This window comes from Xenopus laevis, chromosome 5S (assembly GCF_017654675.1).
Source record: "Xenopus laevis strain J_2021 chromosome 5S, Xenopus_laevis_v10.1, whole genome shotgun sequence".
Classification (NCBI taxonomy): domain Eukaryota; kingdom Metazoa; phylum Chordata; class Amphibia; order Anura; family Pipidae; genus Xenopus; species Xenopus laevis.
In genome coordinates, this window is record NC_054380.1 from 105,524,233 (window position 1) to 105,545,662 (window position 21,430).

General features: G+C 35.9%; 1 protein-coding gene across 1 annotated transcript; it reads left to right on the forward strand.

Moving 5' to 3' along the window:
* Positions 1–2,723: 2,723 nt before the first annotated feature.
* Positions 2,724–20,779, forward strand: igsf10.S (immunoglobulin superfamily member 10 S homeolog). The gene is made up of 6 exons (XM_018265764.2): positions 2,724–2,974; positions 6,972–7,101; positions 8,238–8,628; positions 9,525–14,774; positions 16,455–17,352; positions 18,622–20,779. The coding sequence occupies exons 1-6, from the start codon at positions 2,778–2,780 to the stop codon at positions 20,537–20,539; spliced, it is 8,784 nt and encodes a 2,927-aa protein (XP_018121253.1). The 5' UTR covers positions 2,724–2,777; the 3' UTR covers positions 20,540–20,779.
* The last annotated feature ends 651 nt before the right edge of the window (positions 20,780–21,430 follow it).

The window sequence follows — 21,430 nt, forward strand, 5'->3', positions numbered from 1 at the left end:
AGAAATGCTGCTAGGATGTGGCTGTTTGCCACCATTCCTGTTTAGTCTCCCTCAAAAGCAAGACCTCCACCTACGTAAAGGCTTCATATTTTACTATAAAGACATGAAAGCTTCTGGAACCAAGTTCTACAGAGGAGGGAAGAGGAAGGGCAATTCAGTGATATCAGCATATTTTCTTCTTGGAATTGCAACTTGCCAGCTCTATCCATCTTCTGAAAGCATTTCATTTTGTTTGGAATAACTATTTGGCAGTTAGAGGGTTGACGTGTTCTCTGGCAACGCAAAGTTTTTTTTCTGCAGAAAATGTATGAATGTTGTTAATATATGAAACAAGTTATTATGACCATAACACGCATAGCTCAGTTTTACATTTTATGAAATAATACAAAACAATTGGACTGTTTAGAAAAGTCCAGCTCTACATTTCTTTGGTTCAACGCTACATTCAGTCAGTATTACAGATATGCATAAAGCTCATTGCACTCAAAATACAGACCTTGTTGGCACCTGTGCAGCGAAAAGGTTTGCCATGGACAAACTTGATTATGGAAACAGACCTCTGTGCAACAATGAATGCATATGAGTGTGATACATGGTTCACAAGCAATAAACTAAAAAGGTAATATAAGGTAAAAGTTTTGTGGTCTCTGGTATTTCCCAAAACTGATCCCTGAAGTGGAATACCATAAATTATTTATTATTATTTAAAACAACATTTCTAGCACTAGTCAAGTATTATTTTACACATTTGTACATATATCTTATGGCTATGTCTTCTAGGTATGTGTGATTTATGGAATGAACATCTCCTACAGACTCCATTATAATCAAATAATCCAAATTTTTTAACATTATTCACTTTTTCTCTGTAATAATAAAACAGCACCTTGTACTTGATCCAAAGTAATATATAATTAATCCTTATTGGAATCAGAAACAGACTATAGGGTTTATTTAATGGTTACATGATTTTCTAGAAGACAAGGTATGAGGATCCAAATTATGGAAAGATCCATTATCTGGAAAAACCTAGGTCCTGAGCCTTCTGGATAACAGGTCCCATACCAGTGTAAAAACGGTATATCCAATATATATATACTCCTGGAAGAGCCAAAAACCTGGGTCCTAATAATGAAGAAATACAAAAGTAAAAAGGAATAGGACTTTTCAGGTGAAGTTAAAATTTACTGGTGGTCAGGATAATGGACAGTGCATTATTTTAGAAACAAGCCTTGTATTGTAAAGATTTATAAGTCACTCTAACTAAAACACACATAGAGGGAGTTGCAACTTGCATGCACATGCTAGCATATTCCCACACTTTATTGGTGTTGTTCTTTTTCCAGTCTGAGTTCCTGCTCCTCACCTGGTCCTGTTCATAGCTCTGAAACTAAACTTTTTGGATGTTTGTGGAGTGTTTCTTTTCCCTAGCTTTCAACTTTTGGCTTATATTTCCCCAACCCAGACCCTGTATTTGTGTATCCAGCTCTCCCCAAGTGTTCTTGTGCTCTATTTTCACTAGTTTAATACTCTTGTGTTAGTTAAGAACTTTGACCTCCATGTTATAGACCAAGCACATTCCTAATCCTCATCAATAAGTAACCCTGTGCAAATAGACTTAGCAGTAAACAAAGAACCAAAGCCAAAGTGGTGGTTGAAGGGGCTCCAAGACAGGTTCTCTGTATATAACCTCAGATTGGGTTATATGTTCAAGGGGGATTACTGCAGAAACCACACTCTTTGGAAAGAGGGAGGAACCTGTGGGTGGCTTTTAAGAGTTTTAATTGACTTCTGCTATGATTTTGTTTGATGTGGCTTGCCATATAGGTAGTCATGAAACATATTTTCAGACTCCAGAATTAATGGATTACGAACAGTATTGCCATGGTGTCTTTATAACTCCAAACCTATTTGTTTAGTCTACAGTATAGAGATGATTTATATGAATATTATAGGTTAGAAAGAGCTATGGTTTAATCTGGTATCCGGCCAATGAGCTAGGCAATATAAACTGTCTTGCGTTACCTATTTTTCTTGGGTTTTGTTTGCATTATTGAGTACTGCGGTCGAATATACCATAGTTGTGTGAGATTCCAAAAGAAAAGTGAGTAGTTCAAAGATATCAGTGAAACAGGCTAATTATGATGATATGTTTATTGATTTAAGTGCTAATGTCATCAAGCTACTTGAACCCTCAGAGTTTTTAAATCCCTGCAACATATTTTAATTTCAGTTATATTAAACCACCACAAATTCAGTTGCTAAACAGTTTTTAGACTTTTTAGTTTTACTTGAACCCTAAGTATTTTTATATTTCCTATTTTTCAGCAGTTTTCCTTTCTGCCCACCACCCCCATACTGCTGATCTACCCTGACCTTTAGCCCTACCCCACCTGCTGTCCTTGCTTGTTGCTAATTATTTCCAGCAATCCCCTGTAGCTGTCCTAATTTATTGTCCACTGCATCTCCATGAAAGTTGATCTCAGTGTTTCTGTTTCCCATTGATGTTGGATTATTTTAATGTTATTTTTTTGTTGCAAAATTACTATTGGCCTCTGTATTGATATTAGGTCCGTTTTCACTATCCACTAGAACCAAACAAATTGTTTCAATGGATGCTATGGATATAGGACCAGGTAAACTATGACCATGTTCGATATTAAACTCCCTACCATTTTAGATCATAAAATATTTTATCAACTGTACGAATATTTTATATTTTGTGTATTGTCTTTCAGATTCATCAGAGTGATGGTGAATTAAGATCTTTATGAAGGATGAAACCGATAGACAGAAGTCATCCTTGTCTACTTGGATTTCTTGTGACTTTTTGCCTTTCATTTCTCTCCAAGTGCAGCTTAGCCTGCCCTAAGCCCTGTGCCTGCTATGTTCCAACAGAGGTACACTGCACATTTAGGTATCTAACCGCCATCCCTAAGCAGGTCAATACATATGTGCAACGCATTAATTTAGGGTAAGTAAGACAAGTCACATGTTTTCCTTTTGCAGTGTGTTACTAATCATCAGTCATAAAATCTATGTTATATACAAGAAAAACATACAGTATAGAATATAAGGCATCATTCTGATGTTGCAGACAAATGTTCATGTATATTAATACACGACTGGTCATATAATTAATATGTAACTAATGTTCCTTCACCTGTCCAACCCCACATTAAAAAATCAGTTTAAATGTGGCTCAGTAACATATGATTTTTATACATCTAATATATTCTGTATTTTAGCATTTTATATAACATTCTTAATATATTAAGGAGCCACTGCACAAAGGTGCACATAAAGCTGCCATTGCACTGCAATAGGGTGTGTTTTCATAAATCTACACCTCTCTGGCAGCCACAAAGCTACAGGAGATCCATAATCATTATAAGATATACTATATAAAACAGCTTTGCTCCAATATTGTCTCTAAGAAGGCTGAAAATAACAATTAAATGGCACACAAAATGTGCAGATGCAAAATTAGCAATGCACGAAATACATGTGATGCTGTCATCCCTTCATTCATACTGAACATAGAATAAACGCCATCATATCATTGGAGCCATGTACGAATAATCAACAGAAAAACTTATGGGAGCTTCAAGGGTCAAGCAGGGGTATAGATGCACAAAGGGATTGGAGAATATAGGAAAGATAAACTGGTATCCCACAAGTCCCAGGAAGTGTAATAAATTCACTAAATGACCAAAAACTAATTGCCAACAGACTTAATACACCAGCCCATACAATCAATGCAATCTTGCTCCTTCAAACAATGCAGTATGAAGAACGTCTTTTGAACTAGGACAGAACACTGTGTTTATCCACAATAAGAAAATATATGTACAGTAAATGTGAGAGTACACGTGTATGAGGAACGTATGCATTAACTTTTCACCACTCTTACTTTGTCTCTGTTACTTTCTTTACTTTACTTTGCTCATGTGTTTTATCTTAAATTATTATATCCCAGGAAGCACCTTTACCTGTCACTAAAGCCTTGTGCACTTTCTAAACTTTATTTCTTCCATATATTCTCCATCACATCTGCTAGAAGACTGAAAGCAGAGGAACAACGTACTGTATTGTTTGTTGGATCATTAAGCAAAAAAAAGGGGTTTAGAAATCATTTATGTATATGAAGCTTAACCAGAGCAGTATTTACCTGCTTTTTTTCTGAAAGTTCCCTTCTGTCACCTTTCAATTTTCTCAGAAACATTTTTGCACAAACAATCCATGAAAATTCTGTGAAGTATGGCAAATTGTCACCCATCTCTGTTAGTGTAATTTAACTGTCCAAATATTACCACTTGTTTGAATTTAAGGGGTCAAGGCCAGAGCTTATACTGGAAGTTGCTTGGAATAACCTGTTAGTATCTTGCAAGCAGGGGTAACCAAGTTGTTTCCATTTAGACCATTACGTATCCACTGGCTGATCTGTTCTTTTGGCCAGCTTCTTTTGGCAAGATAATTAGTGACAAATTAGATGAGATTGTAATAATCAGGCTGGAAAATAATAAGTGAAGGAATATGCATATTGGCGTCAGGAACAGATTTACATGAGATACATCAACCTTTGCCAGTGAAATAATACTTCAAAGGTATTTCTTATCTTATTCACCCAGACATTCCCATCTTCTTGAGTGTATTTACAGTACATCCTCATGGTGAACACAGAAGCTTCTTTCCTCATCAAAAGAGGCCCAAATATAAACACTCACTTAAGTCTAACATCATAGGTTGCTGTGACTAGCCATATGTACAGCACAGAGGTATAACACAGGATTATATGAACCTACTATTAATAAGTTGTCCCCTGCCACTGTTACTCATATTTTCTGTTATGTAACCTACTGAGCCAAAATGAATTTCCAGTTTCATTTCCGAGAGGCAGACAAAACTCTTTATGTTTTTATGGCAGGATACATGTGATCATAATTTTCAGCTCTGTTCAGTATTAAAAACATTTGACGGCCTGAAAAGAAAAAGGCAGAGGTGCTTTTGAGTAGATCTGTCTCTTTCGGAAAAATTATAAATACTTTTTCTATTTTTAAGAGACAACCATTGTTTTGACTGTTTGTGTCATATCTTCTGTAAACATTTTAGAGAAAATCTATTTTCCTTGACTGGTGACTTATAGAACTTGAGTAATAAATCATAGGTGGACAAAGTAGTCAAGAACTAATCAAGAATTATTAATATTCACAGGTGCAAGGCTTCCTGTAGTGTATTCTACATGAATAATTTCTTTATGTTTCTAATCAATATGGACTGTGAGTTTTCTCCGTCTTTTGGCACATTGCTGAGTTGGCAGTTCTGAGCTGAGACATTTAGATTATATATTATTTACTTAAGCAGGCACAAGGCGGTCCAAAGTAATCGAGAGAAGGTTTCTAAGTCCCCTACATTGTTAGTCTTTCTCTAGACAGATGAAAGGATCTCTTAAAGAACTAAAATAATAGCTAATAATAGGCCCCAGGTGAATGAACATTTTAAGGAATGATGAATTTAAAGTGAAACATTAGTATGATGCAATTTAACAACTAGAGAAAAACTAATGATGTCCAGACGTTCCAAGTCCGTACACACTAAAGCACAATCTTTTATACAGTAACAGTGGAATAGAGTAATCTCTATATTGGAGACTTCAATAACTGCATGCTGTATATTGCACATGGGAAATCCTTTATTATGTTATTATGTTATAGACAGTAAACATTCAAGTAACTTTTAAATTGTTTAAAATGTATTGTTTTAGAATGTTTTTGTTTACCTTTTCTAATTCTCTAGAAATGTTTTTACTTATTCCTTTTTGATAATTTTTTATTATAAATACTTGTCTTCTTATTTTATATACTTATATATTTATTGCTGAAACAACCAGCCCATATCTACCAACATTACTAAATCACACATAATATTTTGACCATACACTTTTTATAATGGAGGATACTCAACATCTGCCCTAACCCTGTCCTAATTCAAGAGAATATTTTTAGCCCACCAAACTGGCAGATAGATATATCTGCCACACAAAACTTGCATATAACACATTGCAGCACTAGATTCCATATATATATATATATATATATATATATATATATATATATATATATATATATATATATATATATATATATATATATATATATATATATATATACACAATTTTAATACATTGTCAACCATCACAGAAAAATTATTGTATACAGTGCAACTGTATACATTTTCCCAAAATAGTATTTACTAAAAATGATATAGACAGATTTTATAGGTAGACGCACTATTTTTGGGTGCTTTTCATTGAGGACAGTTATTGAAAAAAATCTGCTTATATCTGTGTTTCACTGCATAGAAAAGTAATTGGGTAAAGACAGTCATTACATTTGATAATGTTGGTACTCTATTCACAAAATAAGGTGACAATTTGTCAAAGAGTTCTAGAATTTTAGTCTAGATAAATAAGAGCCAGCCAGACATTATTCAGGCTTTTCTTGTCCAAGTTTTACTGACCTTCTAGTTTTATTCAGCTTATTTTTTTTTGTCCAAGTCAGTTGTTCACCACATCCAAAAATGAAAAACAACATAGATGTTGCTCACCAAACAGCTAGATACCTGTAATTATGATAAAAGCATGAGTCCTGAGCAAAATATTGCTTCTTTAGCAAATGTTAAAAGCTAAGGCAAAGCAGGTGGCTATCAGCTGTTGCATGTAGCAGATCTTTCATTATGTATAAATGAAAAACCGGCAGCCACAGTAGTAGAAAAAATGTTACGTTACCTGAAGCTACTGGATTGGGAAATTTGCTGATCTCCATATAAAAAGCATCTTTGGAGAAGATACAGTTCACCACTGTTCCTATATTATACTACTGCTGTGTGTTTTTGCCTGGTAAGCATTATAGGTTTCCAGTCTTCAGATTTAACTTGAGAGTCTAACCAGTAATCTGTCTGTTTGTTCACAGATATAACAGCATTAGCAAGCTTGAAGAAACTGATTTTTCTGGTTTACAGAAACTGGAGCTGCTGATGTTGCATAGCAATGAGATCCAAGCAATTCACGAAAGAGCTTTTAATGACTTGTCTTCACTACAGGTAAAGGTTTAGGGGTTAATCAGACCAAAAAACATTATTTGTTTGGTCTACTGTTATAGATAATCACCATTTTTTTCCAATAGCTAGCAATATTTCTTTTATATCTATTTATAGAAATTATGAAATGTATAGTCCCTGGACATATAACCTTGCAACTGCTTACCTTTTTTTGTCACTTTACATAAGAATATAATAATAAAAAAAGCAGGAATATAACTTTAGTTGTCATTATTGACCATTTTCAACATTTGTATGCTACAATTGTTGTTTTCAACTTTCATATTACACCTGTTGGTAATTCATTTGTGATTTTTCTTACATTCTTGTATATATCTACATATCTTCTATATACATGCCAGATTTGGTCCAATAATTTGGAAGATTTTGACCATAGTGCCCACCCTTTTGGGCATGTACTGTATGGCAAGTCAGGGGGCCATTTTAACACATGAACCAGCGATTCTGGTGGATAGAGGATTATCTGTCCTGACAGATTGGCTAAATGAAAGTGGAGAGGCTCTTTACTACCTGCTCCTCAGATCAGTACGAGACAGGTCAGCCTGTGTATCTACTAATGCACGCCCCTTAGTTCTCATTTTGCCCCCAGATTTGTTGCTTTCTGCAGGAGACAAAACCCAGCCCTGTCCTTACTGCCTGTCTCCCTATGTGGGCTGCATCTTCTTCCTCTCCCTAATTTGCTTGTGTTTGTTAAAAAGATGAAGGACTTACTCACAAGATGATGACAATGTTGAATGAATGAGTTATCTACGCAGTCTTGTTAAATAACACTAAGGCCAAGGGTACATTAAGTGATTGCCCTCTTTCCTCCATGAGCTTTTTTCACTGGGGTGGATAAAAGTAGCTCTTCTCTTATGCACACACCCCCGTAGTTCCATTGACAGGCCTGGCGCAGGCCTGTGTGGAGCTGAACAAAGAGAATTTCATGCAAAGATACACACATTTGTGTTTCTATTGCCTGTAGAGGAAAGTGGACAATCCAATTAGTGTGCCCTTGCCCTAAAGGTTTCCCCATTTGCACCTAGAGAGAAAGGTGAAAGTCTTTTTAGGTAAGGCAGGTTGCTGTTTTATATTTTGCGCTTTTAATGTATATTCATTAAATGTGTCTATTCCTTTAGGTTTTGAAAATGAGCTACAATAAAGTGAAATTTTTCCACAAAAATACATTTCACGGACTTAAGAAATTGGTGAGGCTACACATGGATCACAATAAACTAGAATTCATAAACCCTGAATCATTTTATGGACTCACATCACTAAAACTGGTCCATTTGGAAGGAAACCTGCTCAGACAACTTCACACAGATACTTTTCTGACTTTGCGATATATAGATATATTCAAAACGTCATCTATAAAACAAATATATCTTTCTGATAACCAGCTTTCATCACTACCAAAAGATATGTTCTCATATATGACTGAATTAGAAGAAATTTATCTCCATGGAAATCCCTGGTCTTGTGATTGTAGACTTCAGTGGCTAAAAGATTGGGCACAGCAAACTAGAGGTACTATAATCTCTTTTTAATAGCACTTAATCCCCTAATGTATAATTTTTTAACTACAAAATAATACAGTAGGGATAAGCTTAACTGAACCATCTTGCATGTGAAGCCACACCCTTACTGAAGTAAATGGAGTGCATCAGATGCAAAAAAAATTGACCTGAAACACAAGGGGGGGTCTTTGGTCAAAGATTGACCTTCAACTGAAAAGGTTTCAACTTGAGCTCAAAAAGTTTGATCACTGTATAAACATTGGTACCAAAAGTAAGGGGGAATAAATTCAGAAAACTACTGTAGGTGAAAAGCACCATCTTCTCAGGTGAGAAATATTACCTAAGCCATCACTACTAATGATGGGCGAATTCGCGAAACGGCGTCTTGTTTTTGACGTCGGTGTCCGTTTTTGATGCCGACATCCGTTTTTTTACGCCGGCGTCCGTTTTTTATGCGGAGTCCATTTTTCACACCTGTTTCGCAAATTTATTCGCTGGCGGCAAATCGCGCAAATTCGCCGCAAATTCGTGCCTGTGGAATAAATTCGCCCATCACTAATCCCTACAATATGGTGGCATCAGGAATTAAGGGATATTAATGCATGATTAATGCATGGCAAGAAATTAGTATAGGGAAGAGAACTGAGTTGATGTTGATATGTCTGTTGGCAGGAGGCTCATTTGCTGGAATTGTAGAGGTAGAAGTGTAAAGGATGTTAGGAAAGCAAAGGGGTGCAAATTATAGTGGGATTAAGAATTGGTGGTCAGAGAGGACAGAGTGGTAGTGTGCAAATATAGACGATTGCTTAATAGATTACAGATACATATTATTGTATTCAGATATGAGTTTGCAATTCTTGTTATGCATATATTCAGTATTGATAATGCATTTCTGTATTTCCTCAGAGAAAATGAAATGCAAGAAGTATCGTTCAGGTCAACAATGTCCAATTTGTGCTTCTCCAAGAAAAAATTATGCAAAAACACTTACTGAAATATCATCTGAAGATCTGGCATGTATTAAACCAACCATAGATGAAATCTTTAAAGTAAAAAATGCTACCACAACAGAAGAAGGAGGATCTATTGCTGTTTCGTCGAAAGATTTTGTAGCACCTATGGGCTCCCTTATCCTAAATATGACTGACCAATATGGAAATGAAGCAAATTTGGCTTGTAGTGTTCAAAAACCAACAAACATGTCCCAGTTAACTATGGATACAAAATCAGATTATTCAGCAATGAGGACTACATTCTCTTCTTTTCTTGTGTGCAACATAGACTATGATCATATTCAAAAGTTATGGGGCATACTGGCAATGTACAGTGATACTCCAATGAAACTCAAACGAGAACTCCTACTTACACAAACTCCATTTATTAGTTACAAATACAAACAATCTGCAACAAATGATGAAGTCTTTACTGATATTGAAGCAGAAATTAGAACTGAACCAAGCTGGTTGATGCAGGATGAAGTTGTACTACAATTAGATAGAACAGCGACAACTCTTAGCACATTACACATTAGGTATATGGTTGATGTCTATATTTCATTGCCTAATGGTCCTGAACAACTTTTTAAAACTGGTTGGGTCATGATAATAAAGAATAACCAAACAAAAACAGAATATTCAGCAGTAATTGGAGGAACTGTAGAAATAGATTGTAAAGTTGTAGGTGAACCAACTCCTGCTATCGAGTGGCTTCTTCCTGATGGAAGTAAAATTAGGGCACCATATGCAAGTGAAGAGGGGAGAATAACAATCACAAAAAGTGGGAAATTTATACTCAAGTCTGCCGACAGCTTTGACACTGGTGTTTATCATTGCATTGCTACTAATTATATTGATGCGGATGTTCTAGCCTTCAGAATTACTGTTATCAATGGTTATGTTGAAGAACAATTTGTCAATGGAGTTGAGCTTTCAGTGAGTAATGGAGATCACATTAACCTACCATGTGGGTCAAGTGGTATTCCTGATGCATCTGTAAATTGGATTTTGCCAGATCACTCAGTGTTGTATGAACCTTCAAGGAACAAGATAATTTTGGCTAATGGGACATTGCAAATACGAGGCATATCAGAAAGAGACAGTGGCCATTTTAGATGTTTAGCAGCTAATCAGTATGGACTTGATATACTTACACACAGAGTTCTAGTTAAAGAGAGACAAATTGGTGTTATAATAAAGAAAACCGAAAATGATGATGGATCTGGAAATGAAGATAATGAAGAACTTAGTAAACAGTCAGCTATGGGAGTTACAGAACAAAAGCAATTCCCTGTACACATCCAATCTGGACATATTTTTTCTAGAAAGGGTGCAAAACAACACAGGAATATAGGCATTCAACGAAGAAATAAAATAAGCAGACGACTGAGGGGACAGAGACGACAATTTACTCAGGGTAACAGGAAGATTGATCCTTTACGATGGGCAGAAATCTTAGAAAAAACAAAACAAAATGCAAGAAAACCCAAAATAGAAACCAAAATATTTGAAAGTTCTTTAAAAGAAGAATATACTATTGGAAGGGCATCAGGTGATCTGGAGGAATCCTCTGGTGAAGAACTTCTTCCAGTGAAAGAAAAGTTCTTTATATTAACAACAAGACATTCATCTCTTACCATATTAAATGTAGCACCTACAACTAAAACAATTACAGACTCTATAACATTAAAGACACAGACACAACCAACAAAAACAATTTCAGCATTGAGTCCAAACAGAATCAAAACAGAAACCTTGGAGAATCAGGTGGTAAATACAGACTCAACAGTTAGTGCTCCATTTCAACCAACAACACATAGTTTGTTAAATAACACATTCATAGAGCTAATTTCAAAACCCCAAGCAACTTCTAATGATTTGTATGCAACATTAAAGGATGTTACAACTACCTCTGTATTAGAAAATACAGAAAATCTTCACCATGGAAGGCCACATGTCAATAACAATGAATTAACAACTGCATTTAATTCTCTAACGGTTACACCGCAAACAGTAATTACTAGTCCATCATCTACCAGCAGTTACATATATACCACAGTACCAAATTTTATAACAACACCAGCAATACCTAGTTATGCTCATACTAAATCTCAGCAAGGCACCACAGACTACACTATACCAGAGTACTCACATATTTATACACAAGGCATAATTACTAATCCAGGCACTACTTCTAATTATTTGAATTTACGCTCACCAAATGTTTTGAAGAAAACCCCATTAGAATTAAATATATCAAGTAGTTTGGTTCCTAGTATTATACATAACCCAACAACACCTCCAAATGAATTGTCTTTGACACTAAAAGACAGATTAACCTACCAACCAACTATACCAAGTTACTTACAAGTAACATCTAAGAATGTAATAAGCAAACCACAAACAACACCATATGAAAAATTCCCCTTTAGACTCAAAGGTATGTTACCCTATAAGCCCACTACATCTAACTACTTACAAGGAACATCTCAAAATGTTATAAGCAAGCCTCAGTCAACTCCATATGCAAAACTACCTTTTACAACTGAAGTAATAATACCTTATCAACCAACTACACCTAGATACGTATATGAAACTTCTCAATATGTTTTAAGCAAACTTCAAACAACTCCATCTAACACATTGGTTTTTTCAACCAAAGTTTTGGGAACCAAAAGCTATTTACAGGAAACTTCTACACCTGTTATAAAGAAACAGCAAACTTTGTTGGACAAATATAAAGATACTTTGAATACAAACCAAACAAAAAGTAGGCCCCTGAATCCTATAACTAAACTATTTGTCAGTACAGCACCAGTAAAACCAGAAGACAAAGTCAAGAGTACACTACCTTCAAAGATATCTGGAGAACAACAGGATCTTGTCACTAAAGATTTCACTAAAGAGTCATATATTATTTCAACTTTGGTAAATAACACAGACATTTATGATTTTGGTCATTCCTCAACCACTGTACAAATAGAAACAAACATACCTGAAACAACCTCTAAACCTTTCATGGAAAATGTGCTATATTCAAAGACTTTAATACAAACAAAGAATTCAACTAAAAAAGTACCTCATTTCATAGAGAAAAATGAAACTGAAGAGGCAAATGTTGATTCATCAACCAAATCAGCTGCCAAACATTTTCTTTCAGAAACAGAGATTGGTCCCATCTACTTCCACACTACACAAAAAATAATCTCACCACAATTTCCAGTAGGCTCCAAAATCATTACACATCAACAGATTCAGATAGTAAAAGATGTCACACCATACATGCCAACAGTAAAACGTTATGGACGGAGAAGAATTTCTGGCAAAAGAAGAATTGTAAGACCAGACCGCATTCTAGATATCAAGTCTCGCTTTTCACTTTCAAAGTCAAATTTAAAAGACTATACTCAAGAAATAACAACAACAACAACCTATTCTACAAGTTTAGAACCAAGTAAACAAAAACAAATACTGCATTCTACTTATTCTTCAAGAAATGCTTCTGTTCTGAAAACCACTGAGCAAACTTTGACCACAGCCACATCAAATCCACTTGTGAATAAGACCTCTACTCAAAAAGATTCAACAAAAAAAGTAAATATAACTATCACTAATAATCATGGAATATTTGCCCAATTTGATAATTCAATAACACTTGAAACCGGCAAAGAAAACATGCCAACCGTACCTACTCAGCAGGTTCACACTACAAAAAAAACATACCTGACAACACATGCTCAAGCAACAAAGCTGCCAGTGGGAAAAGGAGAAGTTTTACTCTCTACCACAGCTAAATCCACCACGAAACCTAGAGCTACTTCAAAAGTATTAAGGAGAAAGATTCCTTGGCACAAACTGTTTGGAAACAACCCAAATATTCAAAAGGAGATATTAAAGAAGTTAAGGAAAAATACAGAGCTAACAGCAAATACAACAGTAAAACCATCTTTAACTCTTACGTCGCCCATGTTAAAAACATCCACAGAAGCCAATCGCTCATCTATGAGCAATTTAAAGTACAGTACATCAAGACCAGTAACAAGTGTCACTATAATGCAGACTGAGACAACTCTAGTACCAGACATAATTTTGACAGACTCCTTTCATTTAGCCAGTTATAATACTGCTACCACATCTGGATATCAAATTATTACACCTACTTCAAAATCAAAACATTTTACATCTCCAGCATCGCCCTTAACTGTGGACAAGGCAGCTAAGCGAAAATTCTTGAAAAAAAGACCACGGAAGAAAACAATTTTAAACAAACAAATAAATTTAGACATGTGGAAACTACCAAGATCCAACATTTCCAACTACACACAATCTAAATTGAGGTCTTCAGAACTAAAGGATAATGCAGGCAGTAGTAGGGCCATTTATCCAAAAGAAATTACCAAAACTCAGGGAATTACTCAAATTCCACAATTTTTAATGAAGACTAATAATTATCCACATACTTCATTTTACACTAGCAAACCCAATGGTATTTTGATACCCACAATCAAAAATTATATTTGGACTAAAACTTCAAATCCACTGAAATTATTCTTAGATGAAAAGTCTAAAATGAAAGATATTAATCAAATGGGGAAAAAGTATTTTACTAGTTATGAGCAAGCAGTGACTACATTTAGCCAAGATACTTTTATGACCACTCAACAAGAGACAAAAAACAATGTACCCTATGACCTGGACATTATACCAAGTACTTTGGTTCCAACCTTACAAACATATGAGATTACTACCAAAGATGCCGTCCAATCTCCCCTACCAGTAAAGAAAACCACTCAAAGGCCATCTATATTTACAGAGAAAAAAAAGATTCAGAGTTTGGAAAATAATTCTAATTGGGAATTGACAGAAACAACTGTAAGCATTACAACAACCAAAAAGATTAAATATTCTGAAAACGACAAGCCTTCATTGGCTAAACAGCAGCATGGCAAGGAAATCGGATTAGAAAAGCCAGTGGCTATGACAACAACCACAGCTAACCTCCTCAGAACAGATTCTACAACACAAAACAGTAGATCAAAGCCTAGAATAATTGGAGGAAAAGCAGCAAGTTTCACAGCATTGGCTAATTCTGATGCTTTCATCCCATGTGAAACCAGTGGGAATCCAACACCAACAATTATTTGGACAAAAGTATCTTCAGGTGAGCTATATTGGTATGCTAGCATAGGTGTATTAATTTTGTCAATAATTTGGTGTCTTATCCAGAAACCTATTATTCAGAAAGTTCCATCTACCATATGGTAGCAAATGATAATTATTAAAAATAATTGCCTTTTTCTGTAATAATAAAACAGTATAATAATGCCATGATAGTTGCATATATCCATATTGGTATCCTACTGGGTTCATTTAACCTTCAAATGCAGTGTGTGATCAAATATGTGGGGAAAAATGTAGTTCCCAAACATTCCAGGTAATACTTCCCATACCTGCATATATAATATATGATATTATTTGCACAATATAGCATGTGTGATCTGGATCTATAAGGAGCTATGTTGACTCATTAATTTATGGTTTCTTTGTGCCAGGAATTGGCATCTTGCTTTCTCAAGAATTACAAATTCTTCATAAATGTATAATGATTCATTATGTCATTATGTACTACCATCACCTTTGAAATACTGCCCTATTTAAGGGAAAACATGTGACAGTCTTTTGTCTTGTTCCTGCAATAATATTCAGTTTGACTGCAATATAATTGTAGTTGTATGAATACCTATTCTTGTGCTTACTCCTGTTCTTGTGTTTTTATGAAAAAACGTATGTGTCCAAATTTGTGCTGGCATAGATTCGCTAGTGAAGTGGACCTACTCTAGCGCTACTTCGCACCCTTATGCCAGACGAAGTTATGCACTATGGCGAAGGGGCGTAACTATGCTAATTCACTAATTTGTGCATTTTACTGAACGTTACCTCTTCCGCCAGACTTGCCTTCGCCACCTCAGACCAGGCAAAGTGCAATAGAGTAGATAGGGCTTTTTTTCTATTTTTTTTTTTTTCTATGTCCCAAAAAACACTGGCGTCTTTTACTTTTTAAGGGTGATAGGCTGAAAAACATTGTAAATTTTTTTGCGGGTACCCTCCTTCCTCCCTACATTTCCTAACATATGGCACCTAAACTATACAGTGGGCACATGTATAGGGCAAAATAACACCTCTATTTTATTTTATGAAGCTTTCCCAGGCTGTGTAGTGTAATGTATTTGCTGCTACATATACGTATGCAAATTAGGCATCGCTAGCGTAACTTCGCTTTGCTTGACGAATTAACGCTTGTGCAACTTCGCTACCTTTCGCTTCCCTGAGCGCAACTTCAGATTTTAGTGAATTAGCGGCGCCCAAAGCCAACGCTGCCGCAACTTCGGAGGTAAGTAAATTTGCCCCTTGGAGTCTACTTTAACTTGACATGATGCAACATTTCTAAACTGTTCTTATTCAGCATTGCTTTTTTCTGGTCCTGCATGAGCTGTTATAAAAATCTACCTCCAAGGTGCTTCCCTATTTCTGCCATCCAAGTCACTGCCTATAAGCCAGAGAATGGCTTGTCCTGCTAACCTGTTTTGCCAAAGTTCCATTAAGACACATGACATTGGAATTTGTCAGATACTTTGCAGCTATTTCTGCCAAAACCCTGACAAGACAGATGCAGTGTTTTATTATATTGCCACATTTTGAAGCAAGAAAGCCTAGCCAGTTAACCTCTATCATCCAACCCTGGCTTATATGATAAAAGTTTTAAGCAATACATAGTTGAACCAAGTCAGAGCAAATTAAAAACACAGACAATAATTACTAATAATGTTTTTTTTTTTTACAGGAACTTTTGTATCGAAAACAAGACGAGTAAACAAAATGGAGGTTTTTATCAATGGTACCCTCAGCATCTCAAGCGTTGGCATACATGATGGTGGACAGTATCTTTGTGTGGCCAGTAATCAACTTGGCTCAGATCGTCTGCTTGTTACACTATCAGTGATAACTTACCCCCCAAGGATCTTGCAGGGGAGATCAAGAGAGATTACAGTTCACTCAGGAAACACTATCAATGTAAACTGTCAAGCTGAAGGTAGACCTTTTCCCACAATTACATGGACTTTGAAAAATGAGACCATTCGCTTTGGAACACCTACAAGCAATAGTAAGATATATGTGCAGCCAGATGGCACGCTCATAATCAAAGATGCAACCATATATGATCGAGGGATTTACAGGTGCTTAGCTACCAACCTAGCAGGAGATGATACCTTTACAGTAAGGATTCAAGTGATTGCTGCTCCTCCAGTTATTGTGGAAGAAAAACGGCAGACTGTTCTAGCCACTACTGGTGAGAATCTAAAGATTCCTTGCACAGCTAAAGGAAATCCTAAACCTACAATTCACTGGGTAGCTTTTGGTATAAAAGTTAAACCATTGCAATATGTAAATGCAAAACTGTTTCTTTTTTCTAATGGAACGCTATACATAAGAAATGTGGCTTCAACAGACAATGGCAATTATGAATGTATTGCAACCAGTTCAACTGGGTCAGAAAGAAGAGTGGTTAATCTCATAGTGGAGCAAAGCGATACTTTTCCTAAAATAACTGAGGCATCTCCAAAAGCTACTGAGATGAACTTTGGAGACAAACTCATGCTAAACTGTACTGCAACAGGGGAACCAAAGCCAAGGATAATATGGCGACTGCCATCAAAAGCAGTGGTGGATCAGTGGCACAGGTAAAACCTCTGTTTACTCACAAGCATAATTAAAAACCATTTTGATTTAAAGAAATGTTTTGTTTTGCAGCATTTATTATATTAGTTGTTGTTAGAAGCTTAAGGTTACAAGCAAAATATAATGTGCATATTTTCAGAAATGCTCTAGTATATTTAATATGTTAAGTAGGCTAGTTGCTGTATTTGAGGGTTTACTTATTGACCCTGGATTTGGGTCTATTGACACTGGGAACCCTGAAGCTACACCATCCTGAACCTAGTGGTAGCTTCATGGTTCCACAGTGAGTGGCAATAAAAATGCACCAGACTTGCACCTATTAATTGGATGCAAACAGTTTTGAACTCACAATGGAGGTGGCACAAACCCCACAGCATAGGGACCAAATTTTGTGTCTTTGTTCTTCAGCAATAAGCAATCTGTAGCAATTAAAGGAGAAGGAAAGGTTAAAACTAAGTAAGCCTTATCAGAAAGGTTCATCTAAATATACCAGTAAACCCCCCAAGTAATGTTGCTCTGAGTCCCCTGTCAAATGAAACACTGCATTTCTTTCCTTCTATTGCGTACACAAGGGCTTCTGTATCAGACTTCCTGCCTTCAGCTTAAACCTCATTGCCCTGGGCAAGAGCATGCTCAGTTTTCTCCTCTCCCCCTACCCCTCCCTTCTCTACTGTAATCTGAGTCCAGAGCAGGGAGAGACTCAGGCAGGAAGTGATGTCACGCCACATTAATACTGCAGCTCCTATTCTAAACAAACAGAGAGTTTCTAGAGCTTTTTACTCAGGTATGGTAAAACATTCTACAGAATAAATATAGCATTCTAGCTTGCATTATTGCAGCTAATCTATTGGCAATAAAATGCCTCTGTGGCTTTCCTTCTCCTTTAAAATAGCCACATATTAGCACCAGTATAACTATAACTACAGTACTTTTCTTGGCATAGTTCAATGTAGACTGCAGATGCATTGTACTTATATTGACATGTCACTGCCGTGCCTAAATATATTGGTAATATTTTTCTAGTGACTCTAATCTCTAATTATTGCAAGATCACTGCAATCACAATATTATATTATATATATATATATATATATATATATATATATATATATATATATATATATATATATATATATATATATATATATATATACACAGTATAATACATTTACTATAGTGCTATAGAAATAAGACAAAAGTGTGACTTAACAGAATTAAACACATTATAAGAAAATACTAAATATTATAATGAATCAACCTTTTTTTTTCAGAATGGGGACTCGAATTCATGTATCTCCAAATGGTTCCTTATTTGTGGATTCTGTGAATGATAAAGACGCAGGAGACTATTTATGTGTGGCAAGGAATAAAATGGGTGATGATGTTATATTGATGAAAGTCAGTGTGACAATGAAACCAGCGAAAATTCACAAACAACAGCTCACAAAGCAAGTGCCATATGGTAAAGATTTTAAAGTCGACTGCAAGGCTTCAGGGTCTCCACTGCCTGAAATATCTTGGAGCTTGCCGGACGGTACCATGATAAATAATATTCTCCTAGCTGATGATAGTGGAAGGAGAAAACGGAGATATGTTCTCTTTGACAATGGAACTTTGTACCTAAACAAAGTAGGCATAGCCGAAGAAGGTGATTACACTTGTTATGCTGAAAATAAACTGGGACGAGATGAAATGAAGGTTCACATAAGTGTGGTTACAGCTGCTCCACACATTAAATTAAATATGAAGACAAGCTATGAAGCAAAGGCTGGAGAAAGTGTGGTTTTAGACTGTGAGGCAAATGGAGAACCAACACCAAAAATATTTTGGTTGCTTCCCTCAAGTGATATGATAGCTGTATCTCATGACAGATATTTATTGCATGAAAATGGATCTTTGACAGTAAACCAAGTTAAATTATTAGATGCAGGGGAATACATGTGTGTAGCACGCAACCCTGCAGGTGATGACACAAAGCTTCTCAAATTAGAGGTCCATGCAAAACCCCCAATTATCAATGGTCTATATTCAAACAAAACTATAATCAAGGACACTGCCATTAAACACTCTAGAAAATTGATTGACTGTACAGCTGAAGGGGCTGCCCCACTTCAGATTATGTGGATTATGCCAGATAATATTTATATAACTGTGCCATACCACGGGAGTAGGATAGTGGTCCACAAAAATGGAACTTTAGAAATTCGGAACATAAGGCCTTCAGATACAGCAGAATTTACATGTGTTGCTCGCAATGATGGAGGTGAAAGCATGCTTGTGGTTCAGCTGGAAGTACTGGAGATGCTTAGACGGCCAATGTTCAAAAATCCATTTAATGAAAAAGTTATTGCTAAGCCAGGCAAAATGACAATATTAAACTGCTTTGCTGAGGGAAATCCTTCTCCAGAAATAATGTGGCTTCTGCCAAATGGCACACGTTTTTTAAGTGGGCCGTCAATTTCTAAATACCATGTGGGAAACAATGGAACTTTTATTATTTACAACCCAACCAAAGATGATGCAGGAAGATATCGATGTGCAGCTAGAAATAAAGTGGGCTATATTGAAAAGCTTATTATATTGGAGGTTGGTCAAAAGCCAAATATCCTTACACACCCTAGAGGACCCATTAAAAGCATTATTGGAGAAGTATTTTCTTTACATTGTCTTTCTGATGGAATACCTAGACCAAGTATTACCTGGATACTGCCAAGTGGTTATGTTATTGAGAGACCACAAGTTCAAGGGAAATACAAATTACTTGAGAATGGAACTTTGGTTATTCAAGAAACAGCAATACATGACCATGGAAACTACCAGTGTAAGGCCAAGAATTATGCAGGTGAGGCAGCTATTACTGTTTCAGTTGTGGTTGTCGCATATCCTCCAAGGATTACAAACAAGCCTCCGCAGACTCTCCATGCAAGGGTAGGGTCTACTGTACGTCTTAATTGCATGGCCATTGGAATACCCAAACCAGACATATTCTGGGAGCTGCCAGACCTCTCTATATTGTCAACAGCAAGTCAAGGAAGCCTTAGTGGAACAGAACTTCTTCATCCTCAAGGCACATTAGTTATTCAGAAACCTCAAACTTCAGATTCTGGAATATATAAATGCATAGCAAAAAATTCCCTTGGCTCTGACATCAGTAAAACATACTTAAATGTAATCTCACAGCGTAATTAAAGAAATGGGCCTAAAAGTAAACTGAAAGAACTAAATGAATAGCGACACCTATGATATATTTGGGATAATGCTTCTGCAAGCTATAAACCTCAAGGCATGCATATTTGTGAAGATCTAATATTTCTATCAGCATTATTACAGAGATTTTATTTAAAGCACTTTCTTTAATTCTCTCGTTCAAAAGAAAACTGTGAAAATAAAGACTCACATTATATAAAGTATATATTTTATTTAGAAGTCGATGGTGTACCTTCAATGCTTCTGTTTTCAATCATATTTTCTTCCAGAGAAGTGAACTCAGCCAAGTAGCATTCTTTCATAAACACTTAGATCACATCTCTTACAAAAATAAAAAATCTGGGAACAGTTTATCATTGGATTCACCATATCTGCATAGAAATGAAATACAAACTCTACATTATGAGCAATTCTTCAAGTCTATGATAAATTCGAATAAAGTACTAGTCAAATATTCCATGTGCACAATATAATTGGCTCAGATAAACTGTACCACTAAGAAAGCAAAATAAGAATTAAGAACAACTTAAGTTATTTCCAACCAGTGGCTTCTGAGCAACATGTTGTTCACCCATTGCATGTTGCTCCAAATGGCTTCTAAGCGGGTGCTTATTTTTGAATTCCTGGCTTAAAGGCAAGCTTTAGTTGCATTAAAACCAGGTTTACTGCCAAATCGAGGCCCCTGTATGCTGCCAGTCCACAAAGGGGCTACCAAATAGCCAATAACACCTCACATATGGCACTCCTAGGCACTTTTTACAGTTTTATGTTGCTCTCCGACTTCTATTACATTTGAATGTGGCTCATACAGTAGGTTTAAAAGTATATTTCTATTCTAAAAGCAAAACCATTCAAGCGGGATATATTTTGTAC

What these genes read in the sequence shown, in the direction of transcription:
- igsf10.S (XM_018265764.2), top strand. Translation starts at nt 2,778, where the DNA reads ATGAAACCGATAGACAGAAGTCATCCTTGTCTACTTGGATTTCTTGTG. An exon ending in TTGGACAAAAGTATCTTCAG is followed by an intron (nt 14,775 to 16,454) that starts GTGAGCTATATT and finishes TTTTTTTTACAG; the next exon opens with GAACTTTTGTATCGAAAACA. An exon ending in GTGGTGGATCAGTGGCACAG is followed by an intron (nt 17,353 to 18,621) that starts GTAAAACCTCTG and finishes TTTTTTTTTCAG; the next exon opens with AATGGGGACTCGAATTCATG.